This window comes from Panthera leo, chromosome E1 (assembly GCF_018350215.1).
Source record: "Panthera leo isolate Ple1 chromosome E1, P.leo_Ple1_pat1.1, whole genome shotgun sequence".
Lineage (NCBI taxonomy): Eukaryota > Metazoa > Chordata > Mammalia > Carnivora > Felidae > Panthera > Panthera leo.
This window is the reverse complement of record NC_056692.1, coordinates 27,106,038-27,127,073: the sequence shown is the minus strand read 5'-3', so window position 1 is coordinate 27,127,073 and position 21,036 is coordinate 27,106,038. Positions and strand designations below refer to the sequence as shown.

Genomic DNA, 21,036 nt, shown 5'->3' with positions numbered 1-21,036 from the left:
GAAATAAAATGAGAGGTAGAAGAACCAAGACACAAATTGCTCTTTTAAAAATAGGATGTAATATTTGGAAAATAAAGCTAAAAAAAACTAAAAAGAAAAGTTGAGAAAACTCTCAAACAAGATTATCACAGATTTTAACTGTATAATTTAAAAATGCAAGTCCCGGGGCGCCTGGGTGGCTCAGTCGGTTAAGCATCCGACTTCAGCTCAGGTCACGATCTCACGGTCCGTGAGTTCCAGCCCCTCGTCGGGCCCTGCGCTGATGGCTCAGAGCCTGGAGGCTGCTTCGGATTCTGTGTCTCCCTCTCTCTCTGCCCCTCCCCCGTTCATGCTCTGTCTCTCTCTGTCTCAAAAATAAATAAACGTTAAAAAAATTTTTTTTAAAAATAAAATAAAATAAATAAAAATGCAAGTCCCTTTGCTAAATTTTTCTACTATGAAGTGATGGTGCTTGAACAATTGCACAACTGTGTGAAAAAATAGAACCTTGACCCATACCCAACTCAACTCAAAATGGCTTAAACCCTAAATGTCAAACTCAAAACTATCAAAACTCTAGAAGGAAACACATGAGAAAATCTTTGTGACCTTTGATTAGGCAAAGATTTCTTAGATACCATCAAAAGCACAATCAAAAGAGAAAATATTGATAGACTGGACTTAATCAAAATCAAGAACTTCTCTTTGGATGACATAATTAAGAAATTAAAAGACAAGCCATAGATTAGGCCAAAATATTTGCAAAGCATATATCTGATATAGGACTTGAATCCAGAATCTATAGGTAACTCTCAAAACTTAATAATGAGAAAATAAGCAACCCTTCCCTCTCTCACACAAGTTGAGAAAAGATTTGAATCCAAGGTATATGGACTATAACTAAATATGTAAAAAGATGTTCAACATCATTGCCATAGGGATATGTAGATTAAAACCATAAAGGACATACCACTACTCATTATTTGAATGGGTAAAACAAAACAAAACAAAAATACTGTTAATACCAAGTCCTAGCAAGGATGAAGGCAACTGGAATTCTCTAGATGGCTGGTAAAAGTGCAAAATGCTCCAGTCTCCTTGGAAAAACAGTTTTGCAGTTCTTATAAACATACATTTATCATTGGACCAGAAATTCCACTTCTGGGTATATACCCAAGAGAAATGAAAATGGTCATTAAAAAAAAAACAAACAACAAACCTGTATGTCAATGTTTATAGTGACTTTATGCATGATCACCAAAAAGTGGAAACCATATAAATATCCCTCAACTAATGAACTTAATAAACAAATTGTGGTATATTTACACAATGGAATACGACTCAATAACCCAAAGAATTGAGTTACTGATATGCATTATAACTATATTCAACTCTAGATGAAACTCAAGGTAATTATGCTGAATGAAAGACCTATATGATTCCATTCATATGACATTTTGGAAGAGGCAAAATACAGAGATAGAAAACAAATCAGTGGTTGCCAGGGCCTAGAGGTGAAGAAAGGGGTTGATCACAAAAGAGCTCAAGGGAATTTGTTAAAATAATGAAGTGTTTTATAACTTTATTATAGCGGTGGTTACAAACCATATGCACTTGTCAAAATTCATAAAACTCACAACTATACACTAAAAAAAAAAAAAGATGAGTTTTGCCATTTGGAAATTATCCTTCAACAAACATGACTACTCTCAAAAGACTTATAAACAATGCTTATCACAGATTTTAATGGTAATACTTAAAAGTATAAGCTCCTTTGAGGGGTACCCCACTGGTTCAGTTGGAGGAGTGTGTGACTTGATCTCAGGGTCATGAGTTTGAACTTTGGGTGAGAGATTACTTAAAATAAATAAACTTAAAATAACAAATATAGTCTCCTTTTTTTCCAATGAAAAAATTGTATCATAACAGGGAATCAATAAGGAACATAAAATTAAAATATCAAAATTAAAAGTATCTGCAATATAAAATGTATATGCTTTAAAATAAGTATACTAGGGGTGGCTGGCTACCTCAGTCAGAGGAGCATACAACTCTTGATCTCGGGGTTATGAATTCGAGCCCCACGCTGGGTGTAGAGAGTACTTAAAAATAAAATCTAAAAAAAATAATAATAAAGTAATAGTAAATATATACGGTATTTAAAAGATTGTTTGTAATTTTTTATCTTTTTCAAAACTTTTTGATTTTATGAAATGAAAAAAATTGTTTTTCAAAGAAATACTACCGTTTCATTTTTCTTTCAAATAATATTGATGATGAAATTTCTCGAATAAACCCAGCTTGCCACCTTCAGGCAAGTGAAAGATTTACAGAGACCATGACCAGAGATAGAACATTAAATTTTGTAGATTTCTCAATAATCCATAATCAATCATATTTTGATCACTGTATTATTACTGCCTTTGTGAAATTTTCTCTATCCAGGACATTTCCCTGGCATTTACTGGAATATTCCCAACTTTCAAAGCTCAGTTCAAATGCCACTAACTCCAAGAAGCCTTCCCTGATCACTCTAGCTAGTTTTTCCTCTAAATATTTTATCTCCTTAAATACATGTAATGTCATTGAAGGTAGTGACCATGTCTTACACATATTTTTATGCCTTTGTATGGCTATTAAAAAGGGTACATATAAGGTTCTCTGCTCCTCCCTGTTCAACAGACAGCCGCATCTTCTGGAGCAGTGCCAGCTGAATCCCAAGACACCATGGTGAAGGTCGGAGTCAACGAATTTGGCCATATTGGGCACCTGGTCACCAGGGCTGCTTTTAACTCTGGCAAAGTGGATATTGTCGCCATCGATGACCCCTTCATTGACCTCAACTACATGGTCTACATGTTCCAGTATGATTCCACCCATGGCAACTTCCATGGCACAGTCAAGGCGGAGAACGGGAAACTTGTCATCAATGGAAAGCCCATCACCATCTTCCAGAAGTGAGATCTCGCCAACATCAAATGGGGTGATGCTGGTGCTGAGTATGTTGTGTGGAGTACATTGAGGTATTCAACACCATGGAGAAGGCTCACTTGAAGGGTGGGGCCAAGAGGGTCATCCTCTCTGTCCCTTCTGCTGATGCCCCCATGTTAGTGATGTGCATGAACCATGAGAAGTATGACAACTCCCTCAAGGTTGTCAGCAATGCCTCCTGCACCACCAACTGCCTGGACCCTCTGGCCAAGGTCATCCATGAAAACTTCAGCATCATGGAGGGACTCATGACCACAGTCCATGCCATAACTGCCACCCAGAAGACTGTGGACGGCCCATCTGGGAAGCTGTGGCATGATGGCTTACAGGCTGCCCAGAACATCATCCCTGCTTCTACTGGCACTGCCAAGGCCATGGGCAAGGTCATCCCTGAGCTGAATGGGAAGCTTACTGGCATGGCCTTCTGTGTCCCCACCCCCAATGTGTCTGCCGTGGATCTGACCTGCCACCTGGAGAAAGCTGCCAAATACGATGACATCAAGAAGGTGGTGAAGCGGGCACCAGAGGGCCCCCTCAAGGACATCCTGGGCTACACCGAGGACCAAGTCATCTCCTGCGACTTTAACAGTGACACCCACTCTTCCACCTTCTACGCTGGGGCTGGCATTGCTCTCAATGACCACTTTGTCAAGCTCATTTCCTAGAATGACAATGAATTTGGCTACAGCAACCAGTTGGTGGACCTTACGGTCCACATGGCCTCCAAGAGTAAGAGTTCCCTGGACCACCAGCCCCAGCAAGAGGAAGAAGAGAGAGGCTCTCAGCTGCTGGGGAGTCCTTGCCCCAACTTATCCACCAAAACACCTGAGAATCTCCTGACCTCCAGTTTCCATCCCAGACCCCCTGAAGAAGGGGAGGGGCTTGGGGAGCCCTACCTTATCATGTACCATCAATAAAGTATACTGTATCCAGCCAAACAAAACAAAACAAAAAAAGTGTACATATGAGAGTTGTGTATTCTAATATTTATTGAATGAATACATGAATGAATGGATGAATGAATGAATGAATGAATAGGAAGTCAGAGTCATCACTGAGCCTTCATTTGAAAGAGGGTCTATTTTACTAATAGAATAATGGAATTCTACACATTTATTCAAGATTATATGCATATGTATAAAGCATCAATTTTCATTGACAATGATTAGAAGGGTCTCAATCTTTATTAATCTTTTGATTAAATTATAACATTCATGAGTGATTTAATGACTGCATGGTGAGGATCTTTATGATACTAACTCACATCTTAATATCTGGACAACAGAAACATAAGATTAAAAAGAGAAGAAAGTGTGATGGTTTCTTTTACCTTTGAACTGAAAGATGGATACTTCGCTAAGTTCTAGGATATGTCCGTCTATTTTTCCTCCAAATCTCCAAGTTGCTAATATCTTACAGACATGTTAATAGAATACATAACAGTGGCATGGTGGTGCCTGGGTGGCTTATTAGGTTAAGTGTCTGATTTTGGCTCAGGTCATGATCTCATGGTGCGTTCGAGACCCGCATTGGACTTTGCGCTGACAGCTCAGACCCTGCTGACAGCTCAGACCCCAGATGGAGCCTGCTTCAGATTCTGTGTCTCCCTCTCTCTGCCCCTCCCCTGCTTGCACTGTCTCTCTCTCTCTCAAAAATAAATTTAAAAACATTAAAAAAACCCACAACCCGCCCCCCCCCAAAGAAACTGATATGGTGTCGATCACATCACTCATAGAAAAATTCCCAACTGTTTCTATCTAGTTCTACCTGGTTTAGGAGTGAGGTTCTTCTTCATGCTTCCACTCCCTCCAGAATGTACAAGCTCCCCTCCCTCTCTTTCAGGGCTACATATCCAAGACTGCTAAATGACAAACGTCATAGGTTTTGGTTTTTTAAAGGAGGAGGGGTCCACATGTGAGGATGGTTCATCTTCTTGAATTCCTTCTATTAGAACTTTCAAGCCTATTTCTCTTGCCCACTTTGAGGGCTCTAATGCCTTCTAGTGCTCCTTATTTTTCATTACATTCTTCCTTCTTTCTTCCCTATTTCTAGGCCCAGTCCTATCAGTCCTGAGAGAGAAAATAACCAGTTCTTCATGTACAGGAGGCTCTAGTCTTGGCCCTCAGGTCAGCAATGTCCTTGAATCTTTGTTTCTACTCGGGTGAGGGCTGAAAAGGAAGAAAGGCCCTTGGTTTACAAGTAGGATAAAAATAGAGAAGGAAAATACAGAGAAACAATCAGATTCATATCTTGGGATACAAATCTGCTACAAATGCAGATTTATGACACTTACCCTGACTAAAAGTTTGTTCTGTCTCTTCCAATCCTGCATCTTTTCTCAAAATGTGAACTTGCTTTTTCTCCTTCATCAGTACCTCTCTTCATCAGTTTCAGCTCTCGAAACACACTTTCTAACTGTTCCCCGATGATTTCATTGACCACATCTTTTTAAAATCATCATATATACACTGTAGCAGTGGCATCTTTTTCTGGCTATCCTTTTCTTTCCCTTTCATTTACCTTGCTTGATTCTAACCAAACATCTCCAAACGCATTATGTATGTTTTCAATTGACTCTCTAATTCTCTTTTCACCCACTTACAATCTGCCTTCTCTCTGCCTCTCTTTACCAAGACAACCATTGTTTTGGTCAAATTTATGAATTAAAAAAAATCCATTTATTTGACACCATTGCTCACTATCTTTCCCTGACTTACTGTTTTGATTAACTTTCTACATCTCACCACTTGTCTGGTGTTTGTAAATTTTTGGGTTTTTTTGCATTAATTTCTTTGATAATTTTTCTTTCTGCTCCAGTTCTTTCTTTCTTTCTTTCTTTCTTTCTTTCTTTCTTTCTTTCTTTCTTTTTTTTAACATTCATTATTGAGAGACAGAGAGACACAGAGCATGAGCAGGGGAGGGGCAGAGGGGGGGAAACACAGAATATGAATTAGGCTCCAGGCTCCGAGCTGTCAGCACAGAGCCCGAACTCACAGACTGCGAGATCATGACCTGAGCCGGTCTGTCACTCAACCAACTGAGCCACCCAGGCACGCCTCCAGTTATTTCTTCTACATTGTAACATTGATTCTGTATTCTCCTATCTTTCCTGGAGATGATTTTAAAATTCTATTCCAGGGGCGCCTGGGTGGCTCAGTCGGTTAAGCATCCGACTTCGGCTCAGGTCATAATCTCACGTAGGTCCGTGAGTTCGAGCCCCGCGTCGGGCTCTGGGCTGATGGCTCAGAGCCTGGAGCCTGCTTCCGATTCTGTGTCTCCCTCTCTCTCTGACCCTCCCCCGTTCATGCTCTGTCTCTCTCTATCTCAAAAATAAATAAACTTAAAAAAAATTTAAAAAAAAAAAAAATAAAATAAAATTCTATTCCATTGTTGTACATCTCTAATATTGAGGTTTCTTCCTGTCTTTTGGATGGTCAGAAACAAATTTCTTGGATTCAAGAACATTTTGAAAGACTGCGTATGAGATAATAGCAGCAGGGTGCAATTTATACTCCTCACATTTCTTTAAATATAACTTATTTCAGGTTTTTCTTGTGACCCAAAGGTAACAGGAAGTAGATTCAATGTTGTTTGCAATACTAACCTTTCTTCTTAGATTCAACCCATGTATTTTTTATTTTTATTGTCTATTTGTATCTTGTTTGCCATTGAAATTTGTAAACTAACTCGTTGGGAAATAATTGTTCTTTTAATTTGGAGTAGCCTGGAGCATATGGCTATTAATGGTAACATGTTTTAAATGTCCTTGATTTTAAAATCAACAATGTTAAACAACATTTGAGTTTTTCACTTTTACTTTTCCTTATTCTTGGTTTGCAGGGGTTTTTCCTGGATACTCTCATTAGGTGATTCTCAATCAAGAATGGAGTCATTCCATAATAGTTAACTTGCAAACATTGAAAGAAAATATATTAGGCACCAAGATTTAGATAATTTAGAGAATTCCATCTCCCATCACTGTATAGTGGTTATTAATGTGGCAAATCTTGGTCCTATTACCTCTTTGTTTTATTGTCTTCAGCAAGTGTGTGAGCCTTGATTCTCTCATGTGAAAATTAGGTATAACAATAACCTACTTCTCTTTTTGTGGGGAATAAATGAAAAAATTTATATTAAATGCTTGACTAGTAAGTGCCCAATAAGTGGTAACTATCATTGGTCTGAAATGATTCTGTTCACTTTTTTATGAAGTGACTTTGATAGTATAGTGCCATATACTAAAATACCATGCCCTGTTATTCACCAGTACTTTGTGCTACAAATGTATTTTTTGCTTTGTTTTCTGACTTGTAAATATTTTGAATTTCTAAGAGAATCTAGAAGGTTGGGAGATTCCTTTAATGGATGAGAGAAATCTGACATATTCTCCTATTGCTAGGTTTATTCCTGTAGCACCCAGGTTTTAGAGCTATAGAGCTGTTAGCTGGATTTCATTTGGTACCATTCAAAATCCAATAAGTTTGCATTTTAGGAGATGTTAATCAGTCCCACCTAAAAGCAGTTGGTACATTTTTATGAGCACAGAAAAATCTTGGGGTCCAATGACATCGTTTGAAGCCTGATCAGATAGGAGCATAGTTTTAATTAATGGTGAAGGGACAACTTTGAGTTGTCTTGTTTGGCAGGAAGTGTTGGTTAATTCTAACAGTAAGAATAGTTGAAAAGCCCAGGAAACAATCTTCTTCCAGCATTGATTTTGTTACAATTGATACTACTTACAAAATTGGAAGATTCTATAATAAGATTCCCCCCCCACACACACACACAAAGTACCTTTTCTGAAAAAGTCGCCCCACCTCTGTTGTGTATTTGTTTATCCTTTCAAGTATTGTGGTTTCCAAGAAATCCATATCCATTAAGTGAGCTTAAATCCTCTGAAAATCAATAATTCATTCATCCATCCAGAAAATTAAACAAATATTGATGGCTTATTTTGAATTACTTTGCTGGGCCAAAATGTACTGTGGTTTTCTAAAGTTCCTGCTTTTGTGTCTAGTTGTGAGAAAGAGGAAGAAAATAAATTGAAATGCAGGGTCCTATGAAGGAAATGCATAGCGTGTGGGCCGTAGGTTTTGGACACTACAGAACTCGAAGTTCAGCTCTGCAACGCAGTAGTTCTGAAATGAACAGGTGATTACAGACTGAGCAAGGTGAGAATGTGTCCTGGAAACGCTGCACTCTAGAAAGGTTCCAGTTCTGGCAAAGGGTCACATCACAATAGGTGTGTGCAAGCAGAACAGGGTTACACTGACCGCAGTAGCTTAGTAAAGGGATTATCACCTGGCTCTTCTGCGCACAAGTGGGAGAGGGCCCTTCTGGACCTTGGGGCGGCATCAAGGCCCAAGGCGAAGCACACACCCGAGGATGGAGGGAAACCCTCGGGGGTAGGCCCCCGGTTGGGGGCCCGGCCAGGTCGCGGGTGTGGGGAAGCTTTCCGGCGGCAGGGCGCCACGTCACCTAACAGCTCCCCCTCCCCTCGCTCCAAGTCGCACGCGCGGAAGTAAACACCTCGACGTCATCAGGGCGCGTCTTCGCCTTTCCCCTCCCATCTCCCCAGATCGGTGGACGTGCTCACCTCCGCTCCGGGCCAGGTCTATGTCCCGGTTTCCCGCCGTCGCGGGCAGGGCGCCGAGGCGGCAGGAGGAGGGTGAGCGGTCAATAGACCTTCAGGAAGAGCGGCCTTCGGCTGTTTCCATCGCTGATAGAGGTGCGGTCCGCGGGACGCTGCGGAGGCCAGCGGGAGTTTCGGCATGGGGGCTTTTGGGGGGATAAAAGTACGCCTTTGGCGAGCAGAGAAAAGTGGAGAGGAGGCTGCAGCGTTCTTCTCGCCGTCCAAGCCGGAGGCGAACTTTGCCTCCAGTGAGCACTTTGGTTTTGAGGGGGGCGGTCCCAGATCCAAGTTGGGTGAAAACCCTGCTGGGGGACAAAAAAGTGAACCCCAATGCCTAGACGCGTTCTGCTCTTAAACAGGCTCTTAAAGCCTTTGTTCTCTACCCATCCAGCCCCCCCCACCCCCCGCCCCGCTCGTCGGGCCGCCAGCCTGCCTTTGGGTATGGTATGAAGGGAGCCAGTTTCCAGGAGCCAGTTTCCATGGTTACCCACCACTTGGCCTTCTGGGATATCAGTCACTCTGAACAGGGACCTAACTTGAACCATGAATCAGAAGCAAACACAGGTGGCTTTTTAAAATTCAGCCGAGAGTTTCCTGCAGTGTTCTAGTTTTTGGTCTATTGTTTAATAAAATTGGGCTTTGTGCTTCTGTATGGGTATGCTCGCATATACATTGCCTTGTGCTAGGCCTACTTTGTCAAGTACTCTGAGTCGTGCATTAGCAAATGCTCACGTTGTTAGATTTTACTAAAAAGTTGTTATGGGCTTGTAAACCCTTACATACCAATTTGACAAAGGTGACTTACCTGAGAAGTCATGGATCGATCCATTCCAGCCCCAAAATTCTGTTGTCTTTCTCTATTCAGTTCTGGGAAATTGAGTTAGAGATATCTTTACGGCCTTTTAATTGCACAATTGTTTTTCTGTTATTACAGAAGAGAAAGGATGCACATCACAGGAGGGAGGAACTACTCCAACTTTTCCTATTCAAAAACAAAGAAAAAAGCTTATTCAAGCTGTGAGGGACAATTCATTCCTTATTGTTACTGGAAATACAGGAAGTGGTAAAACCACTCAACTCCCAAAATATCTATATGAAGCAGGTAATTTTATTCTGGGATAATATTGGGAGTATTTAAAAAATAACCTCTTGGGACACCTGGGTGGCTCAGTTGGTTAAGCCTCTGACTCTTGATTTTGGGTGAAGTCATGATCTCACAGTTGTGGGATGGAACCCCTAGTCCAGGTCTGCTGAGAGCGTGGAGCCTGCTTGGGATTCTCTCTCTCCCCCTCTCTCTGCCCCTTCCCCTCTCGTGTGCGAGTGTGTGCTCTCTCTCTAAATAAATAAATAAACTTAAAAAAAATCCTCTTAAAAGCTAATAGGACTCTGTATTGCACAAATACCCACCATTTGTTTTACAGTCCCGATTCTTCTATTGACACACCCTCCCTACATCTTTCCTGCTTTTTTATGGTGTTATTTCACATTCAGGAGTTAATTCAGATGATGTTTTTTCCATTTTTAATTGTCATAATAATCTCAAATAAAATTATAGGTAGATAATGATTCTCTGCTATAGAATGAGGTTGTCTTGCAGTTAACCACTGGGTATTGAAATAATTTTCAGGAGGAAGGGATATAGTGATATCTGTTGCTGACATTAGTATTTCTTGGTTCCTTCTCCAGAGGGTTATCAGGTAAATATTTATTCCCTGATTTCATAACACCAAGCCAACTAACAAATTTCCTACCCTTAAAGTGTCTTTAACTTCAGTATGGTAAAACTTCCTATCATAAGGTTGGTATAGAGCAAAATTATATTGGATGTTATTCATATAAAAGATGAAAATTTCTTCTCTGATATTAACTTATTCTAATCCATTAAATCTGATGTGCCATTTTTTAAAACATGGAATGTCTTGTTTTTGCATACTATTTTTGCAGTAGTATAGTTTTGCATCCTATTAATAAAGAAAAAAAGCATCAATTGTAAGATGCATCTCTCAGAAATACTAAAATGGTAAAAATATGAAAGGTGGTATGTTTAAACTTCTGTGGCAAAAGTAAATCTAGGAATTCTGTGGAATTTATGAGATTCCTAGGGATTAAAAATTTTAGACTTATTCTTTAGTGTAAATCATTAGACTGAAATTGGAAAAAGCTAATTAAAATATGTATATTTTGAATATGTATTTTTATTTTTTTATTACTAAAATTTCCATGGTACATTGGGTAAAACGGTATGTTGTTAATTTGCAGGGTTTTCTTTTGGAAACATTTGAACAGTTTGTGTTGATTGGTCAGAAACAATTAAGCTCTAATTGGAAGCAGTTGTTAACAGTTTTGTGTTTTTTTACCTCTGTTTTTGATAGGGTTTTCACAACATGGTATGATTGGGGTGACTCAGCCACGAAAAGTAGCTGCTATATCAGTTGCTCAGAGGGTTGCTGAAGAAATGAAATGCACTTTGGGATCCAAAGTAGGGTACCAAGTTCGTTTTGATGATTGCAGCTCTAAGGTACAAAAGTTTTATTGCTATAAGTCCTGTAAACTTATATATAGACAGATTGGAGAAAGTTATGAAAGAGTTTAACTTCAAATTTGCATTTGTATTTTATTTTATTTATTTTTTAAAGTTTTTATTTTTAAGTAATCTCTACACCCAATATGGGGCTTGCATTATCTTACCACTTTTCCCCTTGGATCTCACAACCCTGAGATCCAAGAATTGCATGCTCTTCTGATTGAGCCAGCCCCTGCATTTATAATTTCAAGAAACAAAGCCTCAGATTAGAATTAATTTTGTTTGTGCACCTGGGTGGCTCAGTCAGTTAAGCATCTGACTCTCAATTTTGGCTCAGGTCGTGATCTCATGGTTTGTGGGTTTTGAGCCCCATTTTGGGCTCCGCAGTGATAGCTTAGAGCCTGCTTGGGATTCTCTTTCTCCCTCTCTCTCTCTCTGCCTCTGCCCTGCTCACAGTCTCACTCTCTCTCAAAAATAAACTTAAAAAAAAAAGAATTTTTGTTGCCCATTGTTAATGATTTGTTGCCCATTGTGAATGAAATAGCTTTCCTATTTTCTCCCTTCTCAGTTAGTTTATAAGTGACATGTTTATTTTTTTAAGGATTCTCTTATTTTTTAGCTGTAAGAACCCTTGATATATAACTTATATTTGCATTCTCTAAAACAATTTTTATAGTATTAAAATATACATAATGTAAAATTTACCATTTTAATAATTTTTAGGTGTACAGTTCATTGGCATGAAATACATTCACAATCTTGTGTATCCATCACCACTCTTTATTTTCAGAACTTTTTTATCATCTCAAACAGACACTATATCTACTAAACATTAGCCCCTCCATCCCCCCTCCCCCCTCTTACTTACTTCAACAAAAGTAACACTCTATTGTGCCACATTTGCTTCTCATAAATAGTTAAGTTTTTAAACCTGATACTGAATGCTCACCAGTCAGGAAAACCAATATGTCTCCAGCCATTTCATTCAAATGGATATTCAAATGGATATCCATGGTCCATTAAGTAAGACTCTTAAGTAAGAGTGTTACTTTTGTTGAAGCTTGTGGTAACTTCTATTCTACTTTCCATCTCTATGAATTTGCCTTTACTAAGTACCAATTATAAGTTGAATCATATACTATTTGGTCCTTTGTGTCTGGATTGTTTCATTTATCATAATATTTTCAAGCTTCATCCATGTTGTATATTTGTATCGCTAAAGTCAATGGAAAATGGACAACTTAGAAAAGTCAGTAAGCAAGTATTTATCGAGTATCTTCTGTATTCATGGTACCAACAAGTTTAAAATTGTTTTCTTTTTAGTAGTTAATGGTCACAATTTATATTCCCTCAGGATTTTTTAAATCTTGTATCAGATACAAAACAATCCCTATTCGAATATGGTTCTTAATAGGAATGGCCATCATTTATGGCACACAGTGACTCCCCAAAATACTGTCTTTGCCTTCCTAGTGATCACTCCTGGGGAATTTTCTTTCTTTTGTCTTCCCTTGTTTTATGTTTATATTGCTGTTAACTCGTAGCCTTTGGTTCTTATTCTCACCTTGTTTTAATGCTAGTCGGCTTACATAGTTTTTAAAATAAGAGAGTAGTGAGGGAAGAAGAGAGTGAGAAGAAATTGTGCACCTATTTCGTCTACCTTTTCTTCTGAGTCCTCTAAAACAGTGGCTGAGACGGAGATGGATCGCATTTCATTGCTGCTTCCTACAGCTTGCTCATGTGAAGGCATTGCATTATCTTACCACTTTCCCCTGACTACTTTATATCTCCGTATTGGTCACTTTTGTTGCTTTATCCTAGAATATCAACCTTAGTTCCTTATCTCTGTCCCTGTGTAGGTCACATGTTTTATAATTTAGCATCCTTGTTGTTAGGCTATTTTATGTACTTTTTTATTTAGTCAGATTAGTTAGAATACCTAATTTCTGTACATTTGGGGGAAATTTTAGTCTGTAAAGTAGGGGTGAATTTCTGTAACACTGTATATGTAAGTTGATATACTCTGCTGTTTGAACATTAGGAAACTGCAATCAAATATATGACTGATGGATGTTTACTGAAACATATTCTGGGAGATCCAAATCTTACCAAGTTCAGCGTCATCATTTTAGATGAAGCCCATGAGAGAACTCTAACTACAGTGAGTATTTTAATATAATGGTTATTTATTAGTTTATTTCTTTGGGGTAACTTTTACCTTGTAGAGAATTGTCTGGTCTTACTTACATTTTAATCTGTTGAAATAGGAGTTCTTTGGTTAGGAAAGCAAAATATTTAAAATAAGTTGGTTTTTAGGTGTACTTGTGACTTATTAGAAATTTACTTTTTTTCAGGACATCTTATTTGGCTTATTAAAGAAATTATTTCAGGAGAAGTCTCCTAACAGGAAAGAGCATTTGAAGGTTGTGGTGATGTCAGCAACTATGGAATTAGCCAAGCTCTCTGCATTCTTTGGAAATTGTCCAATATTTGATATACCTGGAAGGCTTTATCCAGTCAGAGAAAAATTCTGCAATTTGATTGGCCCACGAGATAGAGAAAATACTGCATATATCCAAGCGGTAGTACTTGACATCCTTTTTATGCCTTTTTTTTATATTCTGATTCCAATTGATTAAGTAGTTTAGTAATTCATTTGTTCCCTTTTATTTTAATGGCAGCCCTCATAGTTCCTTGCACTTTTGAGAACCAAATTTAATTTTTCTGTGGAACAAGGGGAAATGATTGGGAGTGGGGTACTCTATTTCCACTATATTATATTATAGCATATTATGCTTGTGTTTCTTGCTTTAGATTGTGAAAGTGACCATGGATATCCATTTGAATGAAATGGCTGGAGACATATTGGTTTTCCTGACTGGTGAGCATTCAGTATCAGGTTTAAAAACTTAACTATTTATGAGAAGCAAATGTGGCACAATAGAGTGTTTCTTTTGTTGGGAAATCTGGGCTCATATTTAACTCATATTGCCTTTTTATGATTTATCTGAATAGTTGTAGATGTCATGCCTTATATAAGAAATATAATTCTATACTGCCATGAAAACTGCCAGTCTCATTAGTAAACATACATAAAATACACTGACCTTTTGGTAAAAAGATATTAAATGGTAAAGTATTAATATTTTTCTTAGTCTGCCTTATATAGAGGTGTGACCACACTAAACAGTCCTGGATCTGAATGATTAATTCCATTATTTCAAAAGACATCCTACCAGCTCCTTTCTTCTTTGAGTGGTGGGATGGTACTGTGTGATAGCAGTACATGAGGTGTTAAATCCATGTCTCATAGGCCTTTTTTGGAAGTCAAAAATAGATTAGTTAAATCCTAAACTAGTGTGATTCTTCAATTAGCAGCATCCTACTAACAGAAATGAGTCATTTCATCGCTCTCCTCCTACTCTGCCTTGTACTGTCAGAAGTGAGACATTGTAAAAATTGCTGCCTTTTTCAGATTACTTTAAGTATTTTGAAATACACCTAAATGCAGTATCTCTTGGACTAGATACTCCTATATTAATGATTAACTTTACTGAGTCTTTCTCAAATACTGTGTTAACAAGATGAAAGTCTTGAAGATTATAAACATTTTTATTCCTGTAGAGGTTTAAATTGCTTGGGAACTGGTGTTCAGTTTTTAATTTTATTGTTGAGATTTGGTACAGTTTATTTGTTCATCTCCTTTAGATCAAATGAGATTTAAAATAACTATTATGCAAAACTAATTTTAATCTAGAAGGCTTTTTCCCCCCCATTCTTAAATAATATTTGCTGTTCATTTGCTAACGTTATTTTCCTCCCTCATTTCAGGTCAGTTTGAAATTGAAAAAAGTTGTGAGTTACTTTTTCAGATGGCGGAGTCTGTTGACTATGATTATGATGTTCAAGATACAACTCTGGATGGTTTGTTAATATTGCCATGTTACGGATCTATGACAACAGGTAATTCCTCACTAGAATAGATAATTTGACTAATTTTTTAAAAAACTTTATTGAAAAATCACGTATGTACAGAATAGTGCACAGATCCCGAGTATTTAGGTCAATTAATTTTACAAACAACTCATTTTTGTAACCAGCACCTAGATCATAAAACAGAACGTTAAGGGAACCAGCCTTCCTTAGGGAAGGGATTTTCCCTTGAAGTCTTTTAATATTCATTTTTTCAAGAGCCTTGGACAACCCTTGGTGTTGTTTAAGAGTGGACTGTGTCTCTCCCAACAGAACAAAAATATTGTTGGTAATTTTTTTGAAATGAGGACTATTATTTCTTTTTTTCTTTTTATTTTTTTTCCTGTGTGCATGTGCAAGTCGGGGAGGGGAAGAGAGAGGATGCCAAGCATGCTCTGTACTGACAGTGCAGAGCCTGATGCAGGGCTCCATCCCACAAACTGCAAGATCATGACCCGAGATGAAAACAAGAGTTGGATGCTCAACTGACTGAGCCACCAAGGCGCCTGAGGGCTATAATTTCTTGATAAGAGTACCATAAGTCAAACCTAATTTCCCAGTGCCAAAGAATTTCTAGAAACATACATCTAGGTATATCTGAGACATAAACACAGTAGATGGTTTTCTTTTGAAATAGCACATATCTGATTTTCAAGAATGATGATGTTCTTTTGTAATTTCAAAGAGCAAATGCAAACTCTTATCCTGATATTTGTTCATAATAAATAGTGATGAATTAGGTTTAGGATTTGTTTAGTAAAACTACTTTATTAACGGAATTTGATATGTAAAACTAAAGAGAAGTTATTTATAATATTGATTGTGATTAGCATTTAATGTAAAAATAATTTGAGTGTTTTTATGTTTTATGTGTATTTTTGTTTTGTTGAGGAGATGGTTCTTACTCTCTTTTTTTAAAAATTTTTTTTTTTAATGTTTATTATTTTTGAGAGAGACAGAGACAGCAAGGAGGGAAGGGGCAGAGAGAGAAGGAGACACAGAATCGGAAGCAGGCTCCAGGCTCTGAGCTGTCAGCACAGAGCCTGATGCAGGGCTCGAACTCACAGAGCACGAGATCATGACCTGACCCGAAATCGGCTGCTTAACTGACTGAGCCACCCAGGCGCCCCAGTTCTTACTCTTATATTAACAAAAAAAGTTTAGGAATATATATTTTTATAAATAACTGTAGACCACATGCTGGTTTGGAAATCTCTTTTGTGATGATATTAGGCCCTTGCCCTCAATATTGAAATCTTCTTTTAGGTTTTTATATCTTTAAGGGAATTCTTAGGGTCATTATTTGATATTTAAGGTTTTCATTGTTTTCTGGAGATTTGATCCTCTGACTCCTTTATAATTTACTTTGTTAACTGCTAAGGTAATTCAAAACTCATTATGGTTGCTTTGTTATTTTTTTAAAATTATTTTTTTAATGTTTATTTTTAAGAGAGGGAAAAAGAGAGACAGTGAGAATGGGAGAGGGACAGAAAGAGAGGGTGACACAGAATCTGAACTGTCAGCACAGAGCTGGACACGGGGCTCAAGCCATGAACCAGGAGGTCATGACCTGAGCTGAAGTCAGATGCTTAACTGACTGAGCTACCCAGGCGCACCACGGTTGCTTTGTTATTAACTATTAATAATATAAATGCATTTTTCTGTATAAATAGTTTCATTCTTTCCTTTGTCATATTGAAAATAACATGCTGAGTCTGCTAGTGCATCTTGTTTAATGTCCTGAAATCCAGTTTTTATACTTTTAAAGGTTGCTAATGACCTATTTCTCAAATCTCATGACTATTTTTTTTTTTTCCATTAGTTTGTATTTTGGTTTTGTGATAAGTCTCCCTGAAATGCTGTCATCTGGGATAATATTTAATTACCTAGTTCTCCTGACCACTCTTTCTCTAGGTGTGCTGCCCTCCCACCCTTCCCAGCCTTTGTTTCTCTTTAAATGTGACTATTGCTTAAGGTTTTATCCTTAGTTTTCTGTTTTCTTAGAATTCTTTGTTTTGGAGAGGTTGGATCCTAGGACTCATCTGTCACTTCTCTATGGATGACTGTCTCTAGTTCAGTCTCACTCCTGAACTCTGGACCTCCTGGTTTTCCTAACGGAGCTTACTGGTCTGCATCATATCATCCTAGATCATTCAATCCAAATGTGACCACGCCTATAGTTGTTTTGTGTGTGTGTGTGGGGGGGGGGGGGGGGGGGTTGGTCTCTTGTCCAGATCATTCATTCATTCTTTTTCATTTTTCATTGTCATCATTAGAGTTGGAATCTTCAATTTGCTTTCCTAAATTGTTAACATAATCTGCTAATCTGTTTTAATCTTTCAGAAGCACAGCTCTGATTGTGTCAGTTTCTTGTTGGGTATCTTCAGCCATTCCTTATTACCAACTGAATTAAAATACTAACTTAATAACTTGGCATTTATTATCCCTTCCAGTGTGATTTCAACCTACTTTCAGCCTTAATTCCCATTGTATGAGATTTTCTGTGTTGGTGTGTATGTGTGAATGGTAAAGATATAGAACTGGGTGTCAGGAGAACCATTACTGAAGGGCTTTGTTTGTTTATTTTAGTTTCCTTTCTGGTTCTAAGGGCACGATAAAGTTGAGCTACTGGTGATCCATTATGAGCATAGTAATATTTATTGGAGCAATTTATAACAATGCAGAGAGGCATTCAAATTGAGCTAATGAGGTACTGAGTAATGGGTAACGTGAAGTTGGGAGAGAGTGGCAGATTCCTGGGATCATAGGCTCTTTTTTTAAAAGCCTGGTTATTATAATACTTATAATATTTTATTTATTATTGCTACTTTGGGTGATGGAGAGAAACACTATATGTTATTTCTTTTATTTCCCATTATGCTTTAGGAATAGAAAACTTGGACTTGGGAGTGAGGAGAGCAAAGAAGGGTTTCCTGCCTGTGGCCTGTTGTGAGGGGGTTCAAAAATGACTCATACCTAGGTTTAGCGAGTAAGTGAAGATTTTGAGGTGGATATGTTATTTGCTTTTATTTCTGGGCTAGCTATGAGGGTGGTTTACTGTTTTAAAGGGACATCTTAAGGTATCTCTCTAATTGACAAAAAATTCTCAAATGTCAAATGTGAAGAGATGCTGTGGTATCCCTTCTACTGGCAAGATTATATGATGCTGTTCCCTGGGCTGAACTAACCCCCCACCCTTTGTGATGTTCTCTCAAGCTCAAAGTGTAGGCAGTATTTTTTACTCCTTTTCTTTCCACATCTTTTTTGTGGTTGCATCTGCTATTTCCTTAACTTGAACTCCTCCTTTGCCTTTTATTCTCCCCTCTTACTGGCTGAAATCCTGCTGTTTTGTTTCATGAGTGCAACCACCTCCATAAAAACCTCCCGATTTCCCACCTCACAACTGGCTTTGATCTCGTCTTCGTTTAATCCTCACTGTGCTTTCCTGTTCCTCTTGTGGCACTTCACACATCTTACCTTGTGTTATAGTCGCCTCATCTCCTTTATGAGATTATGAACTACTTGAGTATTATATGTTGAAAAAGTCCTGATCAGATGTTTGTTAAATTGAGTTCCAGAGTTTTCATTTTCTGCTAGACATTCTGTTGATGTTTTACATCAAATGCTAGCTATGTCTAGAATCTTATTCTTGTTTCCCTCAAACCTTTTTGCTCTTCTGACTTCCCTCTTGCAACACCTGTTCAAAGTTTTGCAGTTTTTCAGGTATACTGAAATATACCTGTTATTTCATAAGTGACAAATATTTGCATGGAATTTGACAGTTATCTAATTCAGTGTTCTTAACCTTTTTTGAGGATGGAGTCTCAGATTCTTTTTAAAAGACAAAGCCATGGTTTCTTTCTCTAGAAAAATGCAAATATACCCATGTATTTATTTTTTGCATAATCAGACTTCTTTATTCTACAGATAGAGACTAAGTGATGTTCCTGAGGTCACAGGGTAAAACTGCATTTCATAACTGGTTATCTATTCAGTAGGGACTGAAAAAATGAGTACATGTTTCCAGAATACATGAAGAAAAGGAAAGGAGATTTGCCTTGGATTAGTGTGCAATATTTTCTCTTCTTTTTTTTAGAGAGAGAAAGAGCACGAATGGAGAGGGACAGAGGAAAACAGAATCTTAAGCAGGCTTCATGCTCAGTGTGAAAATTTTTCTTTTGTCTTGTAAAGAGTGCATAGTTGTAAAATAGAATCAGAAAAGTAAGAAAAGTAATTAAGATTAGATCTCACCAACATGATTAAGTAATAATCACTATTAATATTTTGAGGTATATGAACTTTTTCTTTATATATTTAAATATATTTTTATTGTTTAGTTTTTTCTAACAAAAAATGGCATTATATTATGTGTTTTCTTTTGTTTTTCTCTTCAGCCCTTTGTAGAAATTTTTAAAATATAGAAAAGTGCACAAACAATCTATTTCCCACTATGCAGAATTAACACACTCTTAATGTCTCAGCATTTTTGCTCCAATATTCACTTAAGAAATATTAGTCAATTAAGGAAAAATGATACGATTTTCATTATAAAGAATTCAAGCAGTGTACAAAATTACAAAGGTGAAAGTAAAGAAATCATCTCAAGTTTGTCCATACAAAAATAAACATCTTTAACATTAGGAAAAAATTTAGATCTGTGTGTGTATGTGTGTGTGTCCATACAGAAGGATAAGTAAATATATAGGCAGGTTGATAGAAATACTTATACTCTTAGTTGCTTTTTAAAAAAGTATTTAATTTTACTTGAATTTACTTGAAGGAATTGTTAAACTTTGAGTAAATCTTTGCCACATGAGAATATTTTATAAAAGATTGCTTTAAAGTTTAGAAAGACGAAAAGTATTAAGAAGCTGAAGTTAATATCTTCGTTTTAGATCTTACCTGTTGATTGTCTGATTTGAAAGATAACAACTTAAGTACTTTTATTCTTCTGTATCCTTCCCTTCTGATTGTTAGTTATTTTTACACTGTTTAGATGTATCAATATTTATCATCAATCCTTGCACTATGGAAATCCTTTCACCTTTCACTCACATTTTTTTTAACATTTATCTACTTTTGAGAGAGAGAGGCGGGGGGAGGGGCAGAGACAGTGGGAGACACAGACTCCAAAGCAGACTCCAGGCTCTGAGGTGGCAGCGAGGAGCCCAACATGGGGCTTGCACTCACGAACCACAAGATCATGACCTGAGCCAAAGTCAGATGCTTAACCGACTGAGCCACCTAGATGCCCCTGGTTTTTCTATTCTCAAGTTACTTTTGGTTAATTTTAGATTGCCTGGATTTTTTTAACTTTTTTTTGTTAATAGATAAAAGGGCTCTCACGTGTTATTTTTTGTTGTTATTTTTTTATGTTTGAGAATGTCCGGCTTTTGCCTTTATACTTGAACTACATCATGGCTGGGTTTTATGTTCTTGGGTCACACTTTCTTTTCCTTAGAACTTGGTAGACGTTGTCCAGTTGTCTTCTGACATTGAATGTTGCTGCAGAGAAGTCTGAGGCCAAGCCTGATTTTTTTTCCCTTCCTTGTAAGTCATTTGCTTTTTCTGTCTGATTGCCTGGAAATTTCTCTTTATTTTTAAAGTTCAGTGGTTTTAATTAGGATATTTTTTGGTGTTGAGTGTTTTATATTAAAATTTCCTGGAATTTGATGTGCTTTCTTAAAAAAATCAACTTTATTAAGGTATAATTTACATAGAATAAACTATGCTGGTTTTAAATAGACAGTTCAATGAATTTTGACAAACGTATGTACCCATGTAATGACGACCAACCATAAACAAGTTGAACTTTTATGATGTGTTGTTTTAATCTGCAAATTCAAACCTTTATTTCATGGAGACTCTATAGTGTTGTATCTGTGAGTATAATTTTTATCTATCTATTGGTTTCTGTATTTCAGGGATATCAATTACT

The 21,036-nt window shown here is 37.4% G+C and overlaps 1 protein-coding gene, 1 long non-coding RNA gene and 1 pseudogene across 2 annotated transcripts in view; 2 read left to right on the top strand and 1 right to left on the bottom strand.

Annotated features, from left to right (window-relative positions):
• LOC122207240 overlaps positions 1-8,649 on the bottom strand; it is a 28,873-nt gene extending 20,224 nt beyond the window's left edge. The window contains exon 1 of the long non-coding RNA XR_006196728.1: positions 8,567-8,649. This is a non-coding gene — a long non-coding RNA (uncharacterized LOC122207240). The remainder of the gene's footprint in view (positions 1-8,566) is intronic.
• LOC122207238 lies at positions 2,669-3,902 on the top strand (annotated as a pseudogene).
• Positions 8,413-21,036, top strand: part of DHX40 (DEAH-box helicase 40) — a 46,421-nt gene continuing 33,797 nt past the window's right edge. The window contains exons 1-7 of the mRNA XM_042917180.1: positions 8,413-8,698; positions 9,537-9,704; positions 10,975-11,120; positions 13,168-13,287; positions 13,481-13,708; positions 13,941-14,007; positions 14,958-15,089. Coding sequence (XP_042773114.1) covers positions 8,587-8,698; positions 9,537-9,704; positions 10,975-11,120; positions 13,168-13,287; positions 13,481-13,708; positions 13,941-14,007; positions 14,958-15,089 — 973 coding nt within the window. The 5' untranslated portion in view covers positions 8,413-8,586. The remainder of the gene's footprint in view (positions 8,699-9,536; positions 9,705-10,974; positions 11,121-13,167; positions 13,288-13,480; positions 13,709-13,940; positions 14,008-14,957; positions 15,090-21,036) is intronic.